Source organism: Macaca thibetana, chromosome 9 (assembly GCF_024542745.1).
Source record: "Macaca thibetana thibetana isolate TM-01 chromosome 9, ASM2454274v1, whole genome shotgun sequence".
In the NCBI taxonomy this organism is placed as follows: Eukaryota; Metazoa; Chordata; class Mammalia; order Primates; family Cercopithecidae; genus Macaca; species Macaca thibetana.
In genome coordinates, this window is record NC_065586.1 from 34,755,321 (window position 1) to 34,782,962 (window position 27,642).

The 27,642-nt window shown below is 42.8% G+C and overlaps 2 protein-coding genes across 6 annotated transcripts in view; one reads left to right on the top strand and one right to left on the bottom strand.

Moving 5' to 3' along the window:
• Positions 1–27,642, top strand: part of CCNY (cyclin Y) — an 876,528-nt gene that overhangs the window by 285,196 nt on the left and 563,690 nt on the right. The window lies entirely within an intron of this gene.
• The window catches only part of CUL2 (cullin 2), a 135,397-nt gene continuing 127,014 nt past the window's right edge, over positions 19,260–27,642 (bottom strand). For all 5 annotated transcript variants that reach the window (XM_050804779.1, XM_050804775.1, XM_050804777.1 and 2 more), the window contains 3 exons: positions 26,623–26,724; positions 24,506–24,622; positions 19,260–23,098 (listed from right to left, as the gene is read on the bottom strand). In XM_050804779.1, the coding sequence (XP_050660736.1) occupies positions 22,967–23,098; positions 24,506–24,622; positions 26,623–26,724 (351 nt within the window). In that variant the 3' untranslated portion in view covers positions 19,260–22,966. The remainder of the gene's footprint in view (positions 23,099–24,505; positions 24,623–26,622; positions 26,725–27,642) is intronic.

Here is a 27,642-nt window from a genome sequence, read left to right on the forward strand (position 1 = left end):
TCTCTCTTGTATTTGGACCTAGGCAGATATAATTTTTTTGTTCAAATATGCATGTCACTTTTTTTTTTTTCCTTAAACAGGGTCTCGCTCTGTCTCCCAGACTGGAGTGCAGTTATAACTTACTGCAGCCCCAAATTTCTGGGTTCAAGTCAGCCTCCCACCTTAGCCTCTCATAATGCTGGGGTAACAGGTGTGAGTCACTATGCCCAGCTAATTAAAAAAGTTTTTTTTTTTTACCTGGAGCAGTGGCTCATGCCTGTAATCCGAGCACTTTGGGAGGCTGAGGCGGGCAGATCACTTAAGGTCAGGAGTTTGAGACTAGCCTGGTTGACATGGTGAAACCCCATCACTACTAAAAATACAAAAATTAGCCAGGCATGGTGGTGTGAGCCTGTAATCCCAGCTACTTGGGGTGCTGAGACACAAGAATTGCTTGAACCTGGGAGGTAGAGGTTGCAATGAGCCAAGATCACGCCACTGCACTCCAGCCTGAATGACAGGGTGAGACTCTGTCTCAAAAAAAAAAAAAAAAAAAAAAAAAAGTAGAGACAGGGTTGCTTAGGCTGGCCTTGAACACCTGGGTTGAAGTGATCCTCCTGCCTTAGCCTCCAAAATTGCTGGGATTATAGGCCTGAGCCACTGTGCCCAGCCCAGTGTAACTTTTTATAGATATAATTCCTTCCTGAAAATGTTGGTTTCCATCTCCATGAACATAATAGGCATAGGGATTTTACAGTTTGTATCTAGTAGTTGCGCTATCAGGAGTAGCTGTGAGTCTGTCCCTACTGTCTGCTGATACTGATTCTCATTATTTGGCCTTGTTCCCTCAAGTAGTAAATTGGATCTGATTTTGTGTTGGTCATTACAGTTTTGTTTTGTGTTTTTGAGACAGAGTTTCGCTCTATAGCCCAGGCTGGAGTGCAGTGGCGTGACCTCGGCTCGCTGAAACCTCCACTTCCCAGGTCCCAGTTCAAGTGATTCTCCTGCCTCAGCTTCCCGAGTAGCTGGGATTACAGGCACGCACCATCATACCCAGCGAATTTTTTTATTTGAGTACAGACAGGGTTTTACAATGTTGGTCAGGCTGGTCTCCAACTCCTGGCCTCAAGTGATCCGCCCACCTCAGCCTCACGAAGTGCTGGGATTACAGGTGTGAGCTACCATGCCCGGCTAATTCTCTATTTAATCCTATCTAGACTGTGAGTTACTTGAGGACAAGTAACTCTTTGTGTCCGTGGTGTCTATCATGGTGCCCTGCTCCTAGGAGACCTCCAATAACTGCTACATGAATGAAGGAATGGTTAAGAAAGGATTTATTCTGATTTCTTAAATTTTGACATTTCCTCCTAAAGGGTGATCTGATCTTTGGGAGTAAGAGTTCAATCTGTTTTTCAAGGACTGACTCTTAAGGACTGAACCTACAGAGCCTGCTCAGGCTTGCCGTAGATGCCTTTCTTCCTCTTTCTCATAGCACTAATCTCTGCTTCACAGAGAACTTTTCTTTCCAGGTATTCGTGTTTCAACAAGTCAGGAAGCAAATGATTTGACGTTAATTTGGTGTCAAAAAGACGTCAGCCCAGGATCCCAAAATTAGATTTTAAAAAAATCAACGCATGGAGATTAATTTACTTTAAAATACTGTAACTTTCTTTAAGGTACTTTGGCAAGGATAATGTGATGTGTGTAGGCATGCCTGCTTCTCTGTGTGTGTGTGTGTGTGTGTGTGTGTGTGTGTGTGTGTCTGTGTATGTTCGTTTAAGATACACTTCAGGGAAGTCAATGTCTTTAATCAGGAACTCGCTCTTCAAGAGTGGTCAGCTAACATTTCACCTTAAGGCCGCACAGCAGAGTCAGTTACCACAAAGCCTTCACTGTACACATGTTGATTGATAGAGCAGGGTTTTAGTAGCAAAATGAATGTCATAAATAGGTTTCATTTGTAAAATTGGTGGCTTGCTAAACAGTATGATGAATGTCAGAAATGGTCTCTTTTTCTACAAAGAAAATACCAAGCCCAGTTAGTTTCACAGACAAGTCAACTTTTTTGAAAAATGTCATTCTAATTTTATAGATTTTCCTAGAGAGGAGAGAAAAATAGATTACTCCCCAACTCATTTCATGAGGCCTATATAAATTCCATTAAAATAATTAGTATCCTTTAAAATCAGGAAGAAGACAAAGATGCCCCATAGGACCATGTCTGTTCCACATATTCCGGCCAATACAAAGAAAACAAATTCGAGTCAAAGGCCTGAAAGGGAGGAAAGAAAACTGTAATTATTTTGTGATTGTATGAATCCTCTCCTAGAAGATTGAATGTATAAAGGAGAGAGTTTAGCAAGATGATAAACAGAAGATCCACATATAATATGCCACAATGCATTCTATTCATTAGCAACAATATTACTAATATTGTTAGTAATATTACTTCTTTACTATTTATTTCATTTATTTTACACTGGCATTTCCTCTCTTTACTTTTTTTCTTTTTTTTTTTTTTTCTTTGCTGATGTGATCACATCCTCCTTTATTTTACCCTTCCTGCTTGTTATTTTGGAGACTGGCCAGCAAGATGCTTTCCAGCTGGAAAGATGGTGAGGGACCACTCAGTGATGCCGAGGAACTGACCCTGATCCCTACTCCCACTCCAAAGATGTGACCTTCCTGGCTCTAAAATTAACTCAAGAAACTGCAGACCCCCAAAATTAGATTGTAAAGGTTCTCACCACAAAGATCTGGATGTGATGGCTCATGCCTGTAATCCCAGCATTTTGGGAGGCCAAGATGGGCAGATCACTTGAGGTCAGAGTTCAAGACCAGCCTAGGTAACATAATGAAACCCTGTCTCTACTAAAAATACAAAAATTAGCTGGGTGTGGTGGCGTGTGCCTGTAATTCCAGCTACTCGGGAAGCCGAGGTGGAAGGCTCGCTTGAACCTGGGAGGCGGAGGTTGCAGTGGGTCTACACAGCCTCACTGTACTCTAGCCTGGGCAGAGAGCGAGATCCGTCTCAAAAAAAGTTCTCGCCACAAAGGAATGACAGTATGTGAGGTGATGGATATGTTCATTAGCTTGATTTAATCAGTCTGCATTGTCAACATGTATCAAATCATCACATTGTACTCCATGAATATATACAATTATTACTTTGTAAATTAAAAATAAAATTAGGGGCCTGGCGTGGTTGCTCACACCTGTAATCCCAGCACTTTGGGAGGCTGAGGTGGGCAGATCACGAGGTCAGGAGATCAAGACCCTCCTGGCTAACACAGTGAAACCCCGTCTCTACTAAAAATACAAAAATTAGCCAGGCATGGTGGCAGGCGCCTGTATTCCCAGCGACTCAGGAAGCTGAGGCAGAAGAATCGTTTGAACCCGGGAGGCAGAGGTTGCAGTGAGCTGAAATTGTGCCACTGCACTCCAGCCTGGGTGACAGAGCGAGACTCTGTCTCAAAAAAATAAAATAAAATAAAATAAAATAAATAAGATTAGGTCAGGTTCTGTGGCTCCTGTCTGTAATCCCAGTGCTTTGGTTTGTTTGTTTGTTTATTTATTTATTTATTTTTGAGACGAGTTTTCCTCTTGTTGCCCAGGCTGGAGTCCAACGGTGGGATCTCGGCTCACTGCAACTTCTGCCTCTCGGGTTCAAGTAATTCTCTTGCCTCAGCCTCCTGAGTAGCTGGGATTACAGGCAAGTGCTACCACACCCGGCTAATTTTGTAATTTTAGTAGAGACAGGGTGACAGGGTTTCACCATGTTGGTTAGGCTGGTCTTGAACTCCTGACCTCAGGTGATCTGCATGCCTCAGCCTCCCACAGTGCTGCAATTACAGGTATGAGCTACCGAACCTGGCCTGTAATCCCAGGGCTTTAGGAAGCCCAGGCAGAAAAAATACTTGAGGCCAGGAGTTGGAAACCAGCCTGGGCGACATAGCAAGACCCCATCTTTACAAAAAATTTTAAAATTGGCCAAGTATGGTGGCACATGCCTGGGGTCCCAGCTACTCAGGGGTTCAGGCAGGAGAATTGTTTGAGCCCAGGAGTTTGAGGCTGCAGTGAACTATGATCATGCCACTGTACTCCAGCCTGGGTGACAGAGGGAGACCCTGTCTCTAAAAAAAAAAAATGAAATAAAATAAAAACAAATTAAAATTTAAAGACCCTCATAACTAGATGGTACATTTAAACCTAAATAGATCAATACTTTTATTAAACATTAATGTCATAAATACTCCAATAGACATAGATTGTCACACACACACACATACAAACACACACACACACAACAAGCAGCCCCTCATGTTTGTATTCGTTCATTACACAGAAGTATTAAGGTCGTTTATATAAATTTTTCCTGAACAGAATGCAAGTCCTAAAAAATAAAGGGCTGTTAAACACCCTAGAATTAAACCTCTCAAATCAGGCAAGATTCTATCACCACCAAAAAACACATCTTTTTTAGTCCTGCATTGTATCTTTAATTTGTTGAGCTTCTGTGTCCTTGGCTAAAGAAATCAAGAATTTCCAGTGTATGGATGTGGAAATCGGAAGTGGGGATGGAGCAAGGAATGGGTGTATCATTCTGTCATTCCTTAACAGACCTGAAAAATGCAAAGTTCTGATGTAATTTTCCATTTCACTAATGATTCCATTTTATACCGGATACACATAAACAAATATTTCTCTACCATTACCTGTGAAAAGAAAAACAAAAGCACACTATCAAATATTTCTGTTCACCAAGGCACTCCATTCCTTGGGCAGTAAGATAAAATCTTAAGAATGCTGTAACTATCCTTCTGCTCCCTTACCCAGTATTGCAACACACACACACACACACACACACACACACACACACACACACACACACACAAGTTCATTACTCATCATGACAATCTTGTGGTCTTCTTTCTGATTTACTTATCATTTAATTAGAGTTCTTCTGGAATATTTTCATCAAACAGAAGTAGGTGTAGGATTTATTTTCTAAATCTTGTGTAATTTTGAATATATTTCTTCTACCTTAACAGTTATATAGGCTGGGTGCAGTGGCTCACACCTGTAATCCCAGCACTGAGGGAGGCTGAGGTAGGCAGATCACTTTAGGTCAGAAGCTCAAGACCAGCCTGGCCAAAGTGCTGGGATTACAGGCATGAGCCACCACGCCCAGTTCACCAGGATATTCCTTAAGTGTTTTATTAATCCAGATTGGGATTTGGTGAATTCTTTCATTTTGAATACTCAATTTCTTTTTAGTACATAGGATTTATTATCACTATTATTGATTTGGTTTAATTATAGCTTCTCTTCTACATTTCTTTTTTAAAAACATTTCTAGGCATTACATCATTTACATGTAAGGTTGTCTGAATCTAGGCTTCAAAGACTTTGTCAGTTTCTTCAATATTTCCATCTGCTTGTAATTTTATGTTTTGAGATTTTTCTCTCACTGAATCTTCTGGGCCACTAATTTAGCCTGCAACTATCCTCTTCTTCAATCATCAACTGAAATTTAAAATGAAAAACTCATGTTTCTTATTTATTTTTCTTTCTTTTTTTTTTTTAGACAGTCTTGCTCTGTCGCCCAGGCTGGAGTGCAGTGGCATGATCTCGGATCACTGCAACCTCCGCCTCCCGGGTTCAAGTGATTCTCCTGACTCAGCCTCCTGAGTAGCTGGGACTACAGGCACGTGCCACCACGCCCGGCTAAGTTTTGTACTTTTAGTAGAAACGGGGTTTCACCATGTTAGCCAGGATGGTCTCGATCTCCTGACCTCGTGATCCGCCCACCTAGGCCTCCCAAAGTGTTGGGATTACAGGCGTGAGCTACTGCGCCCGGCCTTGTTTCTTATTTCCGCAAAGTATTTTATGCTGTAATAGAATCTCTTCTATTCTGGCTGGGCACAGTGGCTCACAACTGTAATCCCAGCACTTTGGGAGGCTGAGGCAGGCAGATCACTTGAGGTCAGGCATACGAGACCAGCCTAGCCAACATGGTGAAACCCTGTCTCTACTAAAAATACAAAAATTAGCTGGGCGTGATGGCATGCACCTGTAGTCTCAGCTACTGGGGAGGCTGAGTTGGGAGAATTGCTTGAACCCAGGAGGAGGAGGTTGCAGTGAGCTGAGATGGCACCACTGCACTCCAGGCCTGGGTGACAGAGTGAGACTCAAAAACAAAATGAAAAGGAATCTCTTCTATTTTATTTTATTTTACTATATAAATTTAAGGAGTACAAGTGCAGTTTTGTTACATGGATATATCTTGTAGTGGGGAAATCTAGGCTTTTAGTGTAACCATCACCCAAATATTCAATTTTACTTTCTTGTTCCTTTTTGGTCCAAGTTATTGAATGCCTTCATAGATTCCTGCTTTTCCTTGGGCCGGTTCCTTTCAGATGGGCCAGTTCCTTTCCTTAGCTCACTCGTGAGTCTATTTATCATTGTGGTCCAGACCGAGCTAACTGGATACTTTTGCAATCTCTCAAGTAGTGCAAAGTCTAGGATTGGCTTTCCCTATGGTAGGTGACATGCCAGCTGGCAGGTTGAAAGGGGATCTGGGAAGCTTTATTGTCCCTGCTGTCCTCAATGGCAAAAGCTAGATCTGTACAGCCTCAGGCCTGTGGGACACCATCTTTTCATCCTTGAAATTCTCTCCTTAGGAGATCAGCAGTGCATAGATTTTCTCCAGCCCAGCTCTCCCCAGAAAGGGAGCTCTGGTCATTGCTCTGGGCTTCTTACTGCTGGTCCCACCCCCATCCTGCTTCAGTCATTCCTGTTGGTTGAACAGGAGACACCAAGCTTCACCTGCCTGATGGCCACAGCTTTAGCTGCACTCATGAAGGGGAGTTAAGCTGGTGGTTGAAATAGAGGAAGAAAAACTTGCCATTGTGTCTCATTGGTTTAGGGATGTGGAACCATGGCAACTTCCGTGAAAGGCTGCAGAGAGAAAAAGAAATATTTAGAGCAGTAATTTTTTATTGTTGCCTGTGGAGTCTGAATCAACGGGAAGGCAAGTATTATTTATTGAACACTTAAAATAGTATGTCAGGCATGGCGCTAGGAACTTCAGATAAGTTATCTCATACAATCTTCACGACAACACTATAGTTTTTGTTCGTTAAGAGATGTGAAGGAGCTTGCTCAGGGTCACCTCGGTAAGCTATTCAATGGACTAGAATGATTCAACTTCCAAATGTCTACAGTTCCCCATTGAGCTGGAGAGAGAGGGCAGCCTCCCTAACGAGCCAGCTCTACAGCTTCAGCTCCCAAAGCTTGCAGAGAACCAGTTGCCATGACAACAGGACAAAATGCAGAGACCCTAGTTGCTGGGAGAAAATGACATGAGCCAAAAGATTAAAAACTTACCCCGGTACTGGAATGTACGAGTTACTTACAAAGAATGCCTGTAATTTTGAGAGTTTAAACCACCAGAGGGAGACAGAGATTGCCACAGGCGGGGAATCTGTATTCCAAATGTAGCTGCCTCCCAGCGCTCCCGCCTTTTCCCCACACCAAGGACCTCTGCCCAGTCTCCAGGGTTGACCCTCCCTCTTTCAGAGCTCCTCAGACTATCTCCTCCCAACCAGAGCTCAGGACTTGGGACCTGGCCCCTTGAGGGTGACAGAAAGGTGACTTGCATCTGCTGGGGGAAAAAGCAGAGGCATTCAGAAACGAGAGCCCTTCCAGTAAACCAGTTTGCACAATGACCAGGAACTCTGACACCCTAAACCCATGGGAATCTTGAGTAGAGAAATCTTAGACACTGAGGTAAGGGTGGTGCTCAGAAAGTATTTTGGTCGAGATTTTTCCAGACCCTTCGATTCATAGTGGCATAGATGCTGGCAACCTGCTTGCTAGTCACCCAAGCAATTCCAGCCTGGCGTCAGGGAGGAAGATGCCCTCCGTCCTCGTTCATCTGGAAAAAGCAGGGTAACACGTGTTAACTCTTACATATCAAATTCCTCTAGGAATTCTGGGGATTCCTTTTATTTGGCTCAGAGAGGAAACACCTAGAACATTTATACTCTAACCCAGAGAACTGAGGTGGCTTCCTGGGTATTTCTGCTGTGCATGAAGAAAGAAGCTATTTCATTTCGGCCAGAAACATAAGTGGGGGCTGGATTCAAAAGCAGATTCTCCCCTTAAAACAGCTTCTTTCTTTGCTTCTAGTCATTAAGAGACAAGTCATGAGTCTCTTAAGCAGTAAGCACGTGAACAATTGGTCTGGTTCTAATTAGTGGCCCTTCCAGCAGCACTTTTGGGAGCAGAAGTGTATGAACTGCTGCAGAAAACGAGTTAGAAACTATCATAAAGGAGGAATGTTGCGCTTGCAGGAAAAAAGTTATGAAGAATTACCAGATAGCAGGGGAATGACATGTCTTCACTGCTGTTCCAGAGAACTAGACTAGAACCAAAGGGTGGTCCTGGGCATGAGGCATGAGGAGAACTAGATAGGGAAGAGGTCTGTGGAGAAGTAGTAGAACCAGATAATGGAAACAAACAAACAAAAATAATCAACGCAGATAGAGTCTGATTCTAGCCAGGGCTTCTAGGCAGCTCAAAGCCTAGTGTCAGAGGATGTAATAAACTCGGCACCATTTGGGACAATCACTGGGACCAGGCACTCCCCTCCAGCAGGCAGGACATAGGATGCCAGGAAGCTTTCCAAAGATCTTTCCTCAAAGGACCGTCACAGCTGGTGGTGGGGTATGTGGAGGGCAGGAGGCAAAAAAGAGAACGCATGGTACCGGCATTCCATCACCAGGACAAGGCCTGGTGAAGGCCTGGCAGGAAGCTAGGTCACTAAATAGAAACTAAGGGGCTAGGTTCAGTGGCTCAAATCTGTGGTTAAAAAAAAAAAAATTAAAATTTGACTTTAGTCAAATTACATTTAAAGGAGTTTAATTGAGCAAAGAATGACTGGCAAATTGGGCCATCTCCTGAGCCAGAGTAGACTCAGAGACGCCAGTGTAGTCACGTGGTGGAAGATTTATGGGCAGAAAAAGGAAAGTGACATACAGAAAATGGAAAAGAAGTGCAAAAACAGCCGGATTGGTTATAGCTCAGCCTTTGCCTTATTAGAACATGGTTGGAACAGTTGACCACATTTGATTGGCCAAAACTGGTTGATTGGCACAAGAGTAGGCTATAGTCTGTTTACAATTCCATTTAGCTTATAGTCCACAATGTACAGAGAAACCTTTAGGTTGAACTTAAAATATGTAAGGAGATAGCTTTAGGTTAAATTTGATTTAATACTTATAATCCCAGCACGTTAGGAAGTTGAGGCAGGAGGATCTCTTGAGGCCAGGAATTCAAGACCAGCCTGGGCAACATGGGGAGACCCTGTCTCTATAAAAAAAAATTAGCCAGGGCATGGTGGTGTGTGCCTGTAGTCCCAGCTACTCGGGAGGCTGAGGTGACTGCTTGAGCCCAGGAGCTTGAGGCTGCAGTGAGCTATGATGGTACCATTATACTCCAGGCTGGGTGACAGAGCAAGACCTTGTCTCTAAAAATTGAAGAAAGAAAAAGGAACCAGGGGAGTAGACTCTTGTTTAAAGCCCAGCTGGTGGACTCAGCCAATAAAACAGGAGGATTAAGCAGGAAGGAGAAGCACGAGGCACACTGTGGCTTGAGCTTCACACGGACCAGGATGCACGAGGCCTGTGGTGCTCTGCCGTGAGAGCTGTGGCAGAGCATGTGGCATTCTGGAGTCTCTGATCTTCTTCTCACAGTACTGTTTTTCAGTGCTTGAAATAAAATACCCAGGATTATAAAGGAAACCAACAACATTGAAAGATTGTTATCAAAATAGTATTAGAAAACACATTTTTGAGTCCAGGCACGGTGGCTCATGCCTGTAACCCCAGCCCTTTGGGAGGCCAAGGAAGGCAGATCACCTGAGGTCAGGAGTTCAAGACCAGCCTGGCGAATGTGGTGAAACTCCATCTCTACTAAAAGTATGAAAATTAGTCAGGCATGGTGGCGTGTGCCTGTAGCGCTAGCTATTCAGGAGTCTGAGGCAGGAGAATCGCTTGAACCCAGGAGGTGGAGGTTACAATGAGCCGAGATCACACCACTGCCCTTCATCCTGGGTGACAGAGTGAGACTCTGTCTCAAAAAAGAAAAAAGAAAAAATTTTGACTTAGGGACATGTAGCAACAACAGATATTCCTATGTATTAAAGTATCTAGGGGCTGGTGAGAGGTGTGGCAGAACATGTGGGTCTGGGGAATGGAGAGCAGCATGCAGAGCTGGGGAAGACCAGGAAAGACAGAGGGAGGGACCACAACGTGGAGTCCACTGAAGAGGCAACTTTGGGAGGTGATAATGACTTAAATACCAGGAAAGTTACTACAGAGGTCAGAGGACTTGCTGTCAGGCTGCTGGGAAGAGGGTATTTCGGTGTGTGAAAGGTTAAGCCTTTAAGACTCAACTCAACCTCCATCCTCCTGGGGCCCAGGAGACACAAGACCCAGGAAATACCATCTGTAGATCCTCACTATAGCCACCCAACTGTCTTCCATGCTTTTTGTTTGGGAGCTGAGTGCTTCAGAAGCAGGATTCTGTGGCATTTCTTGTCTGAATGGTGTCCAGTCAGCTTGACTGCCAGATCAGCTTCCCCCAGTCTCCCCAGCCTGGGACCTGCTGACCTCCCTTGCAGGCATTTGTCCATTCTAGGTCCATTCCCTGCTTTGGGGTAAGAGGCCCATAGCCCAGCACTGCTCATTCAGGCTTATTTGGTGCCCAATGATGATGCATGAATTTCCTCCTGCTTCGGAGACCTTCAGGCCCTAGTTGGGTGAACTAGACATCTGCCTTGCTTCTTCCACTTGGATCTCTGTCATGGAAGCCTGCCTGGTGCTTCAGTTCCTCCAGTCCTGTGCCTGGCTTGCCCATTCTGGGCTCAGTAGCTGGGGCCCTGGTAACTGTGGACTTCCTTCCTGATGGCACCTTCTGCTTGTCCACCCTGCTGAACATCCCTTGCCTCTAGTCATCCTGATATATTGATCTGGCAGCCTACTGCTTGACACACATCTGCTATTCTGCTGGCCTGCCGTCATTGTCTCTGGTGGGACCTGTCTGCCAGGTGCTGAATATGTTCTGAAAGTAGACCTGGCCATGCATGGTGGCTCATGCCAGTAATCCCAGCACTTTGGGAGGCCAAGGTGGGAGGATCGTTTGAGTCTGGGAGTCCGAGACCAGCCTGGGCAACATAGCCTCTTGAAAAAATAAAATAAGAAAATGAAAATAGAGCCAACAGGGTTTCAAGATGAATTACATGTAGAGTGTGAAAGACATGAGTAAAGAGCCGGGTGCAGTGGCTCACGCCTGTAATCCCAGCACTTTGGGAGGCCGAGGCAGGTGGATCATCTGGGGTCAGGAACTCCAGACCAGTCTGGCCAACATGGTGAAACCCCATCTCTACTAAAAATACAAAAATTAGCCAGGTGCAGTAGCGCGTGCCTATAGTCCCAGCTACTTGGGAAGCTCAGGCAGGAGAACACTTGAACCCGAAAGGCCTTGCACTCTAGCCTGGGTGACAGAGTGAGACTCCGTCAAAAAAAAAATGAGTAAAGAAAAACTCCGAGGTTTTTGGCCTGAAAAACTGGAAGGAAGGAGTTGCCATCAACCAAGATGGGAAAGGCTGGAGAAAGATTGTCTTGACTAGCTCAGATTACTATAACAAAATACCTTAGGCTGCATAATTTATAAACAACAGAAATTTATGTCTTACAGTTCTAGAGGCTGGGAAGTCCAAGATCAAGGCAGCAGCCAGTTCTGTATCTGGTGAGGGCTCATTTGCTCTGCTTCATAGATAAGGGTGCCTTCTCACCCTTATTCCCTATAGCTGCAGGGCTGAGATTGCTGAAAATCAAACGCAGAATTTCACCCTGTGTCTGGCTGAATCTCATTGCAAGTTGTACTCCTGGCCTTGCAGAGTGCCCACTATTAAAGTGAGAGCATTGATTGAGAAAGAATGGAGTCTTGTTAGTTGAGGTGGGAATGTATGGCAAGATCTTGGCAAAGCAGGGGGCACTGAGTCCCTAAATTCTGATGAGTCTTTTTGCCAGTGGAAGAGGTCTCTACAACCCTAGTGGTATCAGCCTCTCCTCTCACAGTGGTATCAGCCTTTCCACCCAGTCAGGACTCACAGGTCCAGGAATCAAGGGGTGAAAGTGACAGCATCACTCTTCACTATTACCCCTGGTAACCCATTAGCAAAATCTTTGCTTCCTGGCCCCGTAATCTTATGCTCTGGTGACCTAGAGGTCTTAGTTCCGGAGGGAAGAATGCTTCAACCGGGAAACACAGCAATGATTTCATTGAACTGGAAGAGTATCCCCAGCCACTTTGAACTTCTCATGGCTCTGAATCAACAGGCAAAGAAGAGAGTTCCTGTGATGGCTGGGGTGACTGATGCTGAATACCAGGAGGAAATTGGACAACTACTCCACAGTGAAGATCAGGAACAGTATATCTGGATTACAGGAGATCCCTTAAGGTTGTCTCTTGGTACCACCTATGATTAGGGTCAATGGAAAACCACAACTCCTCAATTCAGGCAGACTCTTAATGGCCTAGACTCTTCAAAAATAAAGGTTTGGGTCACCCCACCAGATGAAGAGCTACAACCAGCTGCAAAGGGAATATACAGTGGGTAGTAGAAACAAGGTAGTTACAAATACCAGCTATGGCCATGTGACCAGTTACAAAAACAAGGAATGTAATTGTCCTATTTCCTCCTCATCTTGTTATGAATGTTTGTGTTTCTATTTTTCATCTCTTATTCCCTTATCATATAACATAAATACTGACTTTATATCATAGTATTTATTAATTTTACACCATAGTATTTAAGTTATGGGCTATCAACAGAAGAATAAACATCACTGATGGATTTTACCTCCTCTTTTGGGGAAAGGATTGGTGCGTTTTCAGTTGCATATAGGGTAGTTAGTTGTATCATGTTAGGTGGAACTATGACCTTGTTATTGACTTTTTTTGTTTGTTTTGAGGAGTCTCGCTCTGTCACCCAGGCTGGAGTACAGTGGCATGATCTCGGTTCACTGCAACCTCCACCTCCTGAGTTCAAGCAATTCTCCTGTCTCAGCCTCCTGAGTAGCTAGGCATATGCCAACACACCTGGCTAAGTTTTTGTATTTTTAGTAGAGACGGGGTGTCATCATGTTGGTCAAGCTGGTCTCAAACTCCTGACCTCAAATGATCCACCCTCCCCGGCCACCCAAAGTGCTGGGATTATAGGCATGAGCCACTGTGTCCAGCCTGTTACGGTTTTCATTTGGAGATTAAATATGTTTTACAGCGAGGCATACAGGTGCCAAGTTGACAAGAGGTAGACTTGTGATGGTTAATTTTCTGTGTCAACCTTACTAGCCCTCAGGATGCCCAGATATCTGCTTAAACATTATTTCTGGGTATGTCTGTGAGGAGGTTCTGGAAAAGAGTAGCATTTCAATCAGTGGACTGACTAAAGTAGATTGTCCTCTCCAATATGGGTAGGCATAATTCAACAGTTTGAAGGCCCAAGCAGAAGAAAAAGGTGAAAGAAGGTTGAATTCTGTCTCTCTACTTGAGTGCTTGAGCTGAGACATCAGTCTTTTCCTTATCTTGGAATGTGAGTTATGCCATTAGCACTCCTCCTTCTCAGGCCTTCAGACTCAGACTGGAATTCATGCCATTGGCTTTCCTGGGTCTCTAGCTAGAAGACAGCAGATTGTGGGATTAGTCAACCACCAATATCTTGTGAGTCAATTCCTTATAATAAATCTCATTTTGGGCCAGGCGCGGCGGCTCATGCCTATGAGCCCAGCATTTTGGGAGGCCGAGGCAGGGGGATCACCTGAGGTCAGAAGTTCGAGACCAGCCTGGCCAACATGGTGAAACCTCGTCTCTATTAAAAATATAAAAAATTAGCCAAGTGTGGTGGCACACACCTGTAATCCCAGCCACTATGGAGGCTGAGGCAGGAGAATCGCTTGAACCCGGGAGGTGGAGGTTGCAGTGAGCCAAGATTGCGCCATTGCACTCCAGCCTGGGCCACAAGAGTGAAACTCTGTCTCAAAAATAAATAAATAAATAAATAAAAATAAATAAGTAAATCTCATTTTACATGAACAGTCAGCCCTCTGTATTCATGGGTTCCACATCCATGGATTCAACCAACTACAGATCAAAAACATTTGAAAAAAAGAAAAGAACAGTTGCATCTATAATGAACATGTACAGACTTCTTTTTCTTCTTATAATTTCCTAAACAACACAGTATAACAACTACTTACATAGCCTTTACCTTGTGTTAGAGATTATAAGTAATCTAGAGATAATTTAAAGCATACAGGAAGATGTGCATAGGTGCTATGCAAATACTACATCATTTTGTATAAGGGACTTGAGCATCTGTGGATTTTGATATCCGTGAGGGGTCCTGGAAGCAATCCCCCATGTAAACTGAGAGACAACTGTGTGTGTGCGTGTGTGTGTGTGTGTGTGTGTGTATCCTGTGGGTTCTGTTTCTCTGTAAAACTCGAATACACAGATGATTTTCATAAAAATGAACATTCACACCCATGCAAATACCCTAATTTTGAGTTCACATCACACTTCACATTACACTTGTATTTTTCAAGTGTATTTTTGGAAACCACAGCACTATAATACTGTGTTCTGCTGCATCCCAGGAGATTCCTTGGTTGGTCACGTACTTGCCCTTTTATGGATAGTCCCTGGTGGGTTTGATGGTCTAGCAGGGATCAAAATGAGCTGGCTGTCTGACCTTTCTCTGCTTTCTCTCCCCTCATCTCTGCTTCCTAAAGAATCCCACATTGGTTGCTTCAAGGACTTCCAATTGCTGTCAGAACTTTCAGATCTAATTAGATTGAATTTTAATTACGAGGTCAGCAGTGAGCCTGATCTGACTTTTGGAGAGCTAAGGTTGACCCCCACTAAGGGTGCAACTGCCCAAGAAATGCAAACTGGCTCACTCCATTTAGACTTGGAGGTCAAATGCCAGAAATAGTTCAGAAAAGTAGTGGTGGCTGGCTACTGAAGCCTCTTCCTTAATTTGAGTAGCTCTCTTCCCTACTTTACGGAGCAGTGGAGATGGCAGCCCAAACCAGAGCCAAGTAAGTAACTTACAAGTGAAGGCACATGCACCTTCCTGACGGCTGACACCATGTATTTCCAATTTACCATTACCAAGTGGCTGGAGGTCCTCATCTTTCTTGGCTGTCAACAGTTAGAGACGATTATTTTAAAATATACAATCTAGGGTGGGTGTGGTGGCTCAGTCTATAATCCCAACACTTTGGGAAGCTGAGGCAGGTGGATCACCTCAGATATGGAGTTCGAGACCAGTCTGGCCAACATGGTGAAACCCTGTCTCTACTAAAAATTTAAAAATTAGCCGGGGTGGCCAGGAACAGTGGCTCATACCTGTAATCCCAGCACTTTGGGAGGCCGAGGCTAGTGGATCACCTGAGGTCAGGAATTTGAGAGCAGCCTGACCAACATGGAGAAACCCCATCTCTATTAAAAATACAAAATTAGCCGGGCATGGTGGTGCATGCCTGTAATCCCAGCTACTTGGGAGGCTAAGGCAGGAGAATCACTTGAACCTCAGAGGCAGAGGTTGCAGTGCGCCAAGATCGCGCCACTGCACTCCAGCCTGGGAAACAAGAGCAATACTTCATCAAAAAAATAAAATAAAATAAAATAAAAATTAACCGGGCGTGATGGCACACGTCTGTAATCCCAGTGACTTGGAGGCTGAGGCAGGAGAATTGCTTGAACCCAGGAGGCAGAGGCAGCAGTGAGCTGAGACTGTGCCACTGTACTCCAGCCCGGAGGACAGAATGAGACTCTATTTCAAAAAACAAAAAAAATAAAATGTACAATTGAAACAAGGTGTCTCAGATATCTACTTTGCAGCACTGCATTGATATGCATTTGGCAAGTTTCCTTTAACATCAGTATACTTCTCCTGCATCACTGACCTCCTCAGGCCAAAATTTGATACACTTGATGCTAGACCAGCATTCTTTTTCTCGTGTGTGTGTGTGTGTGTGTGTGTGTGTGTGTGTGTGTGTGTGTTTTGAGACGGCTCTGTCACCCTGGCTGGAGCACAGTGGCAGGATCTCAGCTCACTGCAGTCTCTGTCTACTGGATTCAAGCGATTCTCATGCCTCGGCCTCCCAACTAGCTGGGACTACAAGTGTGTGCCACGCCCTGCTAATTTTTGTATTTTTAGTAGAGACTGGGTTTCACCACATTGGCCAGGCTGGTCTTGAACTCCTGACTTCAAATGATCTGCCCACTTCAGCCTCCCAAAGTGTTGGGATTACAGGTGTGAGCCACTGTGCCCGGCCACTAGACCAGCTTTGTTTCTGCTAACAGTAGATCTGAGCTCATCATACCTGTTTTTTCCCCTAAAGACAAACAGCCTGAAAACCATCCATTTAAGAATGCTGAGGCTCTCGGCATAGGATTGAGTACTACTGAGCTAGGGACAGCCCCATAAACTAGTTGATACCTGAACAGGGCTGCTTATGAAAGTCACAGAAAATTTTCATCTTTTTTTCTGCAACATCAAAGTTCCTCCAAGGAAAATATCAGTCTGGCCATCCAAGTACAAAAATAGCAACCCACTGAGTTTACTCCTTACCCAAGGCTGCAAACTTCAACACAGTCTACAATTCTTCAATTACTAGAACTATAAATAGCAAGCTACTAACAATGGAAAAAAGGAAAACAATAACAAAACATCTAATACCGCCCTTTGTTATTCAAATTCTTTTCCACATGTTGGTTTCCAAAGGTTTCTTCCTTTGCTGATGACTCATTTTAAGCTTGCCAGGAGTACAGTGCAAAAGCAGTAGTGAGCAAAGATTTATGAATATAAGAAAGAACCAGCCGGGCGCGGTGGCTCACGCCTGTCATCCTAGCACTTTGGGAGGCCGAGGCGAGTGGATCACGAGGTCAAGAGATAGAGACCATCCTGGCCAACATGGTGAAACCCTGTCTCTATGAAAAATACAAAAATATTAGCTGGGGGTAGTGGTGCACACCTGTGGTCCCAGCGACTCGGGAGGCTGAGGCAGGAGAATCACTTGAACCTGGAGGTGCAGGCTGCAGTGAGCCGAGATCACGTCACTGCACTCCAGCCTGGTGACAGAGAATCCGGCAGGTTCACCTTGGGCTCAATGACCCCGCTTCTGTAAATGTGTTCTCACCTCAAAGCGGGGGTGAAAAGACCACTCACTGAAACAGGAAGGCAAATACTAGAATGTATTAATATATAAATAACTAAAGGAAAAATCTCATTCCTATTCATTCCCAGTTTTATGACTTAACATGTCTGTAACACATTCATGTGGTAGTAAATGTTTGTTATTCTCTAGTCACAATGAACCTGGAAAGTGTTGACTCACGGGTTAGGGTCAGAGAGAGGAGAATGGTTCAAACAGCTTCTAAGGATTGGTTTCTAAGAATCAGGATGGGAATAGGTGCACAGTGAACTTTCAGCCTTTACAACCAACCACCTGCTGCACTTGCACATCTCAAAAGCACATCCAGTGCACATTGTCTAAAACCCACCCTACTAACTTCCTTCTCCATTCTGGCTTCTAGGATCCTCCTAACTTGCTAAATGGTATTAGTTGTGAAAGCCAAAAATCTAGGTTGCCATCCTTGACTCATCCGTTCCCCTACTCACCCTGTCTCAAACCATAACTCACTCCGGTTCATCCACTTGATCCCTCTAGAAGTAGCCACTGTCATTAAGATAACTCCTGAGCTGGGCACAGTGGCTCATGCTTGTAATCCCAGCACTTTGGGAGGCTGACGCGGGCGGATTGCTTGAGGTCAGGAGTTCAAGACCGGCCTGGCCAACATGATGAAACCCTGACTACTAAAAATACAAAAATTAGCCAAGCATGGTCATGCAAACTAATCCCAGCTACTTGGGAGGCTGAGGCACAAGAATCGCTTGAACCTGGGAGGCAGAGTTTGCAGTGAGCTGAGATGGCACCACTGCACTCCATCCTGGGCGACAGAGCAAGACTCTGTAAAAGATTACTCCTGCCCAGACCTCCTAATTTCTTCCGATCCATTTTCCCTTAAAATTTACAAATATTGGCCAGGCGTGGTGGCTCACACCTGTAATCCCAGCACTTTGGGAGGCTGAGGCGAGTGGACCACCTGAGGTTGGGAGTTCAAGACCAGCCTGGTCAACATGGTGAAACCCCATCTCTACTAAAAATACAAAAATTAGCCGGGCATGGTGGTGTGTGCCCATAATCCCAGCTACTAGGGGGGCTGAGGCAGGAGGATCAGTTGAACCTGGGAGGCGGAGATTGCAGTGAGCAGAGATCGTGCCACTGCACTCCAGCCTGGGCAACAGAGCAAGACTCTGTTTCAAAAAAAAAAAAAAAAGAAATTCACAAATATTATGACATAGTTCACAAATGCCAAAGCAAAATAATATATAAATATGTACACCATAAAGCATGTTAACAAAATGAATATTCACACACTGACTAGCCAAGTTATGAAAACATTGCCATCATCTTTTAAAAATGTAAATATAACTAAATCACTCTCTGCATAAAATGCAAATAATTCGGCCACACTGGTCTTTTTGATTTCCAGGTTCTGGATGCCTCTTATCTCAGGATCTTTGCTGTCACTTCCGTTTAGAATGTGCTCTCCCACCTTCATTCTCCACCCATTAACCTCTCTTATGAAATCCTCCTGAGCAGTCAGGATTTCCTTCACAAGCACTTACCACATCTGGAATGACACAGCTCTGACTGTTAAAGACCGGAAGCTCCATGTGAGCACAGACCGCATCTTTTCTGCACATCATTGCATATCTTGCACCCAGCGTAATGCCCTGGCACCAGTACCTGTTTGCTAGATGATAAGAGGAGGAATTTCCTGGGTTGTGGATAGGGGCCAGGGGAAGAAAAAAAAAACTCTCTTACAATTTCATAGGTAGTACAGCCATTTCTTATGAAAATTATCATTTTTCCCCATTAGTAAATCCTACCTTTAATAAATTCTGGCCTATGGGGCCATATATTTCAAAGGAGTGCCTAATTTAATTGCTTTGGCCTTGATATGCTCCAAGAACACAGCAATCTTCTACTAGTGGGTCTCTCCACATTAATTTCCATTCATTTTGCTATGGCCCATGTGCAACAGCCCTTAGGACTAGTTTGTTTATTTATTTATTTGAGACTGAGTTTTGCTCATCGCCCAGGCTGGAGTGCAATGGCGCAATCTCCACCTCCTGGGTTCAAGTGATTCTCCTGCGTCAGCCTCCTCAGTAGCTGGGACTACAGGTGCCCGCCACCACGCCCAGCTAATTTTTTGTATTTTTAGTAGAGACAGGGTTTCTCCATGTTGGTCAGGCTGGTCTTGAACTCCTGACCTCAGGTGATCCACCCACCTCAGTCTCCCAAAGTGCTGGGATTACAGGCGTGAGCCACTGTGCCCAGCCACGGACTAGTATTTTTAAAGTTCGCATCCTGACTTTGACCTTGCTCAACCAAGAATTTATTCTTGGAACCAAAAATTAAGTACATAGCTCAACAAAATTAACTGGTAACAACTTTTAAGTATATATACACTGTGAAATAAATGTTTTGTAATAGTACATGTGAATGTAAAATACTAAATTCACAAATACCCTTTGTCATGAATCAGCTATGTGCCAAGACAAATTCCTTAATCGTGTGTATTTACATCATCTTAAATAAGTATCTTAAGAAAAATATGAAGTGTTTATCATACATTATTTAACTGGAAATAAATTGTTACTCTAAAAAGTCAGGAAAAACTATTCTTTATGTATGAAATGAAGTTATTTCTACTTATTTTAGAGGCTATGTACATAGAGAGGCTATACTTATAACATCCATGGAATTGACTGGCATTTAAATTCAGGTTCTGCAGTTTACAATAGTAACTCCTGGAAAAGTCTCATTTAGCTTCCTCACCTATGAAAAAAGCAGCATTGCCTACCAAACAGGATTACCTGAAGATTAAATAAAATAACATAGGTGGAAGCACCTGTCATCAGTTATACTCAAAAAGTTTTTTTAAGAAGTGGACATGGGATAGCATGGTAGCATATATAGGTTACAAAATCCTAAGAAGATAGTAAGTTACAAAGAAAATAAAGCCTGGCATGGTGGCTCACACCTCTAATCCCAGCACTTTGGAAGGCTGAGGCAGGCGGATTGCTTGAGCTCAGGAGTTTGAGACCAGCCTCGGCAACATGGCAAGACCTTGTCTCTACAAAAAATACAAAGATTAGCCAAGTGTGGTGGCATGTGCCTGTGGTCCCAGCTACTTGGGAGCTGAGGTGGGAGGATCACTTGAGCCCGGCAGGTCGAGGGTGCAGTGTGCCGTGATTGCACTACTGCACTCCAGCTTGGGTGACAGAGCAAGACCCTGCCTTAAAGCAACAAAATAAGCACCCAACCCCCAGAGTGTTTGTTTATATTAAAGCAAATGGTCATAAAATATTGGACTAAACCTTAAAATAAGTCTGCACCTTCATTAGCAATTAAATATTTGCTTTCCAAGGGGAAGGATATTGGCATGTTGACAAGGCCTCATGCTGACTGGCTATAAAATGCATCACTGACTCATACACGTAAACTACCTTAGTATTAATGACTTCTAAAAAACTTCTGAGGGTTTTGCTCACTTGTGTTTTCTGCAGTGAAGCATAGAAAATCCTCCTCTCCTTGCTCCTTTTTCCTTTTCGTAGCTCTGGGCTATTTTGTCCACTCGCACTAGTTATTGCACAGCAGGGCAGCCAGGTCAGAGCTCTGGGCTGTGTGCTACAGCTTCTGCAGTGATGACTTCAATCTCCTGACCTAACTTGACAAGACTGCAACTGTTCCCTGCACTCTGCAGGGGAAGGTGTGTGCTGCAATGAATTCCAAACATTGCTCATTTTCTGAATGGTGCCTTGGTTGAATGGATCTGGCCTCTTTTCTTCCTCATGCGAGAGATGTTTCCTTTCAGGTAAAATGGAGAAAGGATGTGAAGAAAACTCTTGTAAGCCATCTCTGTAGACCTTCGCACAAGTACTTTGTCCATTTTTCAGTATATTTTCTTGACAATTAGATACCAGGATAAGACTTAACATTTATAAATATTTAAGAAAAAAGGAATCAATTTGGAAAACTTTTATCAATCAACAAGTTATCAAAACAAGGGTTTTCTTTTTGACAGTGAATGTACAATATTATATGGTTTGCCATTATTTCCTCATTTGGAAGAAAGGTAAAATGAGAAATACAGTATATAAGTCATTGTAAGTTCAGCAGATTTTTAAAACACTTGAGACACGAGTTAGAAAAAATGCAATCGAATAAACCAATTGTAAAAGCCATTTCAAAACAACAACAAATTTAAATATGAACCACCTATTAGATGATACTAAGTAATTATTGTTTTTGTTAGGAGTAATATAAAATTGTGGATTTTTTTAAAGGTCTTATTTAAGTATTATAAGTGAAATACTTTCTGTGTGATTTGCTTTAAAATATTCCGGATTTTAAAAATTGTGTGTTGGATGCATGCAGTGGCTCACGCTTGTAATCCCAGCACTTTGGGAGACAGACAGGATTGCTTGAGGCCAGAAGTTCCAGACTAGCCTGGGAAACATGGCGAAACCCCATCTCTTATTAAAAAAAAAAAAAAAAAAAAAAAATTGTTTGTCTGTCAAGGGAGGAGGGGTGTGGTGGTGGTGACGGCATGGATAGACAATAAATATGATAATAGATCGCAGTATTCTAACACTGCTGTTGATATATATATATATATATAAAATAAACAAAATAATGGGATTTATATATGTGGCACCCAGTACAATGTACAATTTTCTTTAAAAAAAGTATTTAAGTTATGCATTGCTAAGCACATCTGTAACTGATGAGAGTGACTCTAGTATCTAAACTGTTGGAGGAGGGCTATAAGGGTAACAGGTAGGGAAGGCATATAGAAGGAATATGTTGGTATCACAGATTTCCTAAGACTCAGGGAAGGCCATAGAGCTAGGGTACTAGTCTATGCTAGAACTAATGGATTATGCAACAGAAGAAAGACAACTTTTGAATGAAAAGCTCTCTTTGTGCCAGACTTGAGGTCACCACACATCCTGCTCACACTCTGCGATGTCTGTGGGGTAGCACACCACCAGAAACTGCTGATGGAATTACATCTTCAAGATTCAAAATGTTTAGATCCAGTATATCTAATCCATAAAAATAAAGCATTCTTTATCCTGAATGCAGTTCTATGCATTCAAGAACAATAATCTAGACATTTTTCAAGTAGGATTTAAATAGGAGTACAAGTGAATTAAACCATTCAGATAAAAACGCAACTAAAGATGCATTAGCTACTTTGAGTCAATATATTGTGTGGTCAACCTGATACTCCATCCACATAAAAAAGGCATTCTATTTCTTTATTTTTTTTTATTTGACAAGCAGCAGTATCATGTTTGTCATTTTAATGTAGATACAATTATTAGGTTATCTGTCATATTACAATATTTAAGTTTTTAAATTTTATGTCCTTTAAGATACATTAAAAAAAAAAAAAAAAAAAAAAAGACACACATCAACTGCAAACGTGAAGGGGAGAAAAAGCATGGTACCCAACCGAATGTCCACATTTCAGCAATACTTCACTCATTCTTTTAATAAAGTTTTAAGAAATGTCATAATGACATGAGCTTGAAATATCTCTAGGCATTTTCTTTGACGCTCATGACGTGGCACTGGTGATGTTGTAAACAGCAGAAAACAGGGGCTGCCAAATGACCAAATTATGGAGGCACAGGCCTGCTTTTTCCCACAGGAATACACCAAATGGTGATGGCAATGATCTTCTCACACCACGCTGGAGGAGAGCGACATCACGCGACGTAGCTGTATTCATCTGCCGATGCCTGGCTGCGTTCGATGTACTGTTTGTCTATCAGAACTTCAATACACTTCTTAATCATGCTGATACTGGGATTAAACCTAGCTCTTGACTGACTAATCACCTGTGGAAGAGAGATGTCGAAGTCAAAGTACTGCCAGTTCTTCAGCTATAAGTAATTACTTTTAACCAATCAGTTTAAAGTGCCTCAAAGGTACTGAGGTTTCAACAAATGGGCCAAATTAAGTATGAAAATAGGAACTAAATTGTGGAAAATGGATACAGCAAAATCTAATAATGATACATAATTAAGTGAAACAATAAACTAAGTACTCACATACAACCCCAAGCTTCTATTTAACTTTAACTCAACTCTCAGTTCTTAGTTCAAACACCACTTTCTCAAGAGAGTTTCCCCCAGCAGACCCCAGGCCAGGATATTTAAATACATTCCTACAGTACTGCATACCTTTCCTTTAGTGCATGTTAATACAATTTTATAGTTATTTGCATATTACTTCAATAGTGTATTTCTTCCCCCATTAAACTGTGAACTCCAAAACAGCCTGCCACATCTTCAGCTGCTCTGTACTACATCCCAGGCACCAGCCCAGCTGTCTATCACATGGTAGGCTCAAGTAGTTATGGAATGAATGATGGGTCAACTTCCTTCAATAACTGGACAGAAGACTCAGTGAATCGGTAAGTTTTAGACCTCTAAAATAAAGCCAAAGCAAATATGAATTTATTATCATTTGAGATAGCATCTCACTGTGTCACGCAGGCTCAATCCCTGGGCTCAAGCAATCCTCCCACCTCAGCCTCCCAGGTAGTTGGTACTACAGGTGTGCCACCACACCTGGCTAATTATTTATTTATTTATTTATTTATTTTTTAGGTGAGATGGGGTCTCCCCGTGTTGCCCGGGCTGGTCTGAAACTCCTGAACTCAGGTGATCCTCCTGTCTTGGCCTAACAAGGCATTCAGATTACAGGTGTCCACTGAGCATGGTGGCTCATGCCTGTAACCCCTGCACTTTTGGAGGCCGAGGCAGGTGGATCACCTGAGGTCAGGAGTTAAGAGACCAGCCTGGCCAACATGGTGAAACTCTATCTCCATGAAAATACAAAAATTAGCCAGGTATGGTGGTACACGCCTGTATTCCCAGCTACTCGGGAGGCTGAGGCAGGAGAATCACTTGAACCTGGTAGACAGAGGTTGCAGTGAGCAAGATCACGCCACGGTATTCCAGCCTGGGTGACAGAGCAAGACTCTGTCTCAACAACAACAACAACAACAACAACAACAACAACAACAAGGATTACAGGCATGAGCCACTGTGCCCAGCCTGCAAATCCGAATTTAATACTGAAATTATAAGTGAGTACAATTCTGATTAAGTATAAAACATTTCTTTATGCTATCTGAGGATCATGTTATTTCTATATTCTCTTTAAGAAGAAAGAGATTGAATCTGTACAATGACAATGCCCTCTATCCTAAGAAGCCCTGAGGACTGCCCTCTTTTTACCTCTTGAATAAGGGCATTGTGCCGAAGCACTTTTCGTGCTTTCATGATACGAACTATAGCAGCTTGGAGATACATTTTCCGGTCCTCATCGACTGCACTTCTAGTCTGCTCCATTTCCTGTTTTACAGAAGAAAAGAAAAAAGACCCAACAAGACATTAAGTCACTGAACTTGTTTTAAATTCATTTTATCAGTGAGTGCAAATACTTTTTTTTTTATTTTGAGACAGGGTTTCACTCTGTCGTCCTGGCTGGAGTTCAGTGACTCGATCTCAGCTCACTGCAACCTCCATCTCCTGGGTTCATGTGATTCTCATGCCTCAGACTCCTGAGCAGCTGGGATTACAGGCATGCACCACAATACTGAGCAAATTATACAGCTATGTTGTGCTAATATCACATAACCACTGCTAAAACATCTACTCTACAATTTCTAGGGTTAAAGTTGAAAGGTTATTAGAAAAAAAATTTACATTATTATAAACTGTACTGTTAAGGTAAACAGGTAATAAAGGAGGACACAGCAATAATTTGCAAGATCATTTCTTATCAGTGATTACAGAATCTGTATCACGATGCTTTTAGATGGAGTTGTGTCAACTGCGGTAATTAGCTCCAAATGCATACTGGATCAGGCTTCAAAGAGAACAGCTGTGAAGTGCCATTTTATGTGGCTCAAGCAGAGAAGCCAGGAGAGGGGGCCTATCTCCACGGAGCTCAAGAAACACAGGAGAAGCAAGGCATAGAACCAGGCCATGCCACACTAATAGGATCTCCTCATAGCTTTTCAAAGACAAAATACAATCTATATATTTATGTATTAGCCTGGAGGAAAATGGAATCTTGACCATTTTAGGTTTCAAAGTGAATCGCAATTAATATTTGTCTCCCCCATGGGGAATTACGTTTCTGGAGAGGGTCTAATGTCTTATATTATCTTCACATCCTGCACCAGCCCAAGGACTGCACACGGAAGGCAATCAGGAAGCATGAGTGATAGTAACAGTCTATCCTAGACCAAAGCAACAATCACTGCTAAGTTTGACGGGTGGATCACGAGGTCAGGAGATCGAGACCATCCTGACTAACACGGTGAAACCCCGTCTCTACTAAAAATACAAAAATTAGCCGGGCGCGGTGGCGGGCGCCTGTAGTCCCAGCTACTTGGGAGGCTGAGGCAGGAGAATGGCGGGAACCCGGGAAGGCGGAGCTTGCAGTGAGTGGAGATCGTGCCACTGCACTCCAGTCTGGGCAACAGAGCGAGACTCTGTCTCAAAAAAAAAAAATAATAAAAAAAATAAATAAATAAAATAAATAAAAGAATGAAGAGCCGAAGTCCCCTCCTCACACTGGCCTGTTAGGACCTCACTCCACACCCACTAGATCACAATCTGCATTTGAACAAGATGCCCAGGTGGCTCATTTGCATATAAAAGTTTAAGAAGCATTCTCTACTGACAAGTTTTCTTTGAAACAAATGAGCTGTAGGCCACGCTCGGTGGCTCACACCTGTAATCCCAGCACGTTGGGAGGCGGGCGGATCATGAGGTCAGGAGATGGAGACCATCCTGGCTAACACAGTGAAACCCTGTCTCTACTAAAAATACAAAAAGAAAATTAGCCGGGCGTGGTGACAGGCGCCTGTAGTCCCAGCTACTTGGGAGCCTGAGGCAGGAGAATGGCGTGAACCTGGGAGGCAGAACTTGCAGTGAGCCGAGATCACACCACTGCACTCCAGCCTGGGTGAGAGAGTGAGACTCCGTCTCAGGAAAAAAAAAAAAAAAAAGCTGTAGAACTTTCCCTTATTTTACAAATGAAAAATATGAAATTTTATTACTTCTCAATGTGGGAATTTTCGGAGAGAATGTAAAGTTACACATTCTAGTGGTTTAAGAGCAAATACAACAAAACCATAATCTTTTCCTTAGAAAAAACTAAAAAACAAGTAGAGATTTCTGTTTGATTGTAAGGTTAATAAATGCCAACAACAAACCAGAAAAGACATACCCCACTATTAAGTTTGCTGTGCAATGTTTTGCACAATCTCAGTGTAAACACTTGTAAAGTCCAATGCTTAAATGTTTCCCCCTCAAAAAAACTTGACATTAAAAACACTTACTTGTGGTGTGTCTTTCTGCATTGATGTAGTAATTTTAAATTTTGTTCGTTTACTGCTAAAGTTCATATTTAATGAAAATGAAGATTCTGCATCAATATCTTCCTACATTTAAAAATAAAACATTTATATTTACAAAAACCAAAATCTTATAAATAAGAGCTTGCTGCAAGCAATTCCACTAAATGAATGACCAAGCAAAAAAGTCTCCACTCTTATAACTTTTATATTATAGATTACCAAATTTAAGAGAAAAATAATTCTTTTGTTCAAACAAACAGGAAAAACCCAATTTTATTTTCTACTTTTACATCTGCCAGAATCTTAAGCAGTTTATATTTGGCAATAAGATATTTGCTGGTCCTACTATTACATACACACTACTTTTTGATAAAAGAGTCAAGCTCATTGCCTAAAGTTTGACATTTTAATTTTTATGAAACACCAAAGTTCATAACTTTTCCATCACCCCATTCTGAAAAACCAACCATTTTTTTTTTACAAATGCTGCAATAACAAAATACCCACTGTAAATGGCCTGATGGCAGGAGAAAGCTGTGCCTCCAGTAGCACACAGCATCAATTTGCCGTGACCTGGGGTGATGGTGAAAACGTTTACTTCAATCCATCTTTTATTCACTCTTCAAGAAGCAAATGGCCTTTGCTCAGAGGAAAACTGTTAAGCCAATTTTTAGAATAACAACTTCCATATCAGGCTTAAGAAAGCCACTGATATCACAGGGTGGAATTTCTCTGGCAGAAGGATCAAAAGGCATTTGGAAGATGAACTAATTCTCAATAATAATCTAAGACATTCTGCTAAGGAATGGACGGATTCATAATTAAATTAAAAGGCCAGGCATGGTGGCTCACGCCTATAATCTCACCACTTTGGGAGGCTGAGGTGGGCAGAGTGCTTGAGCTCAGGAGTTCAAGACCAGCCTGGCCAATACAGCAAAATCCGGTCTCTACTAAAAATTTAAAAATTAGCCTGGCATAGTGGCTCACACCTGTGGTCCCAGC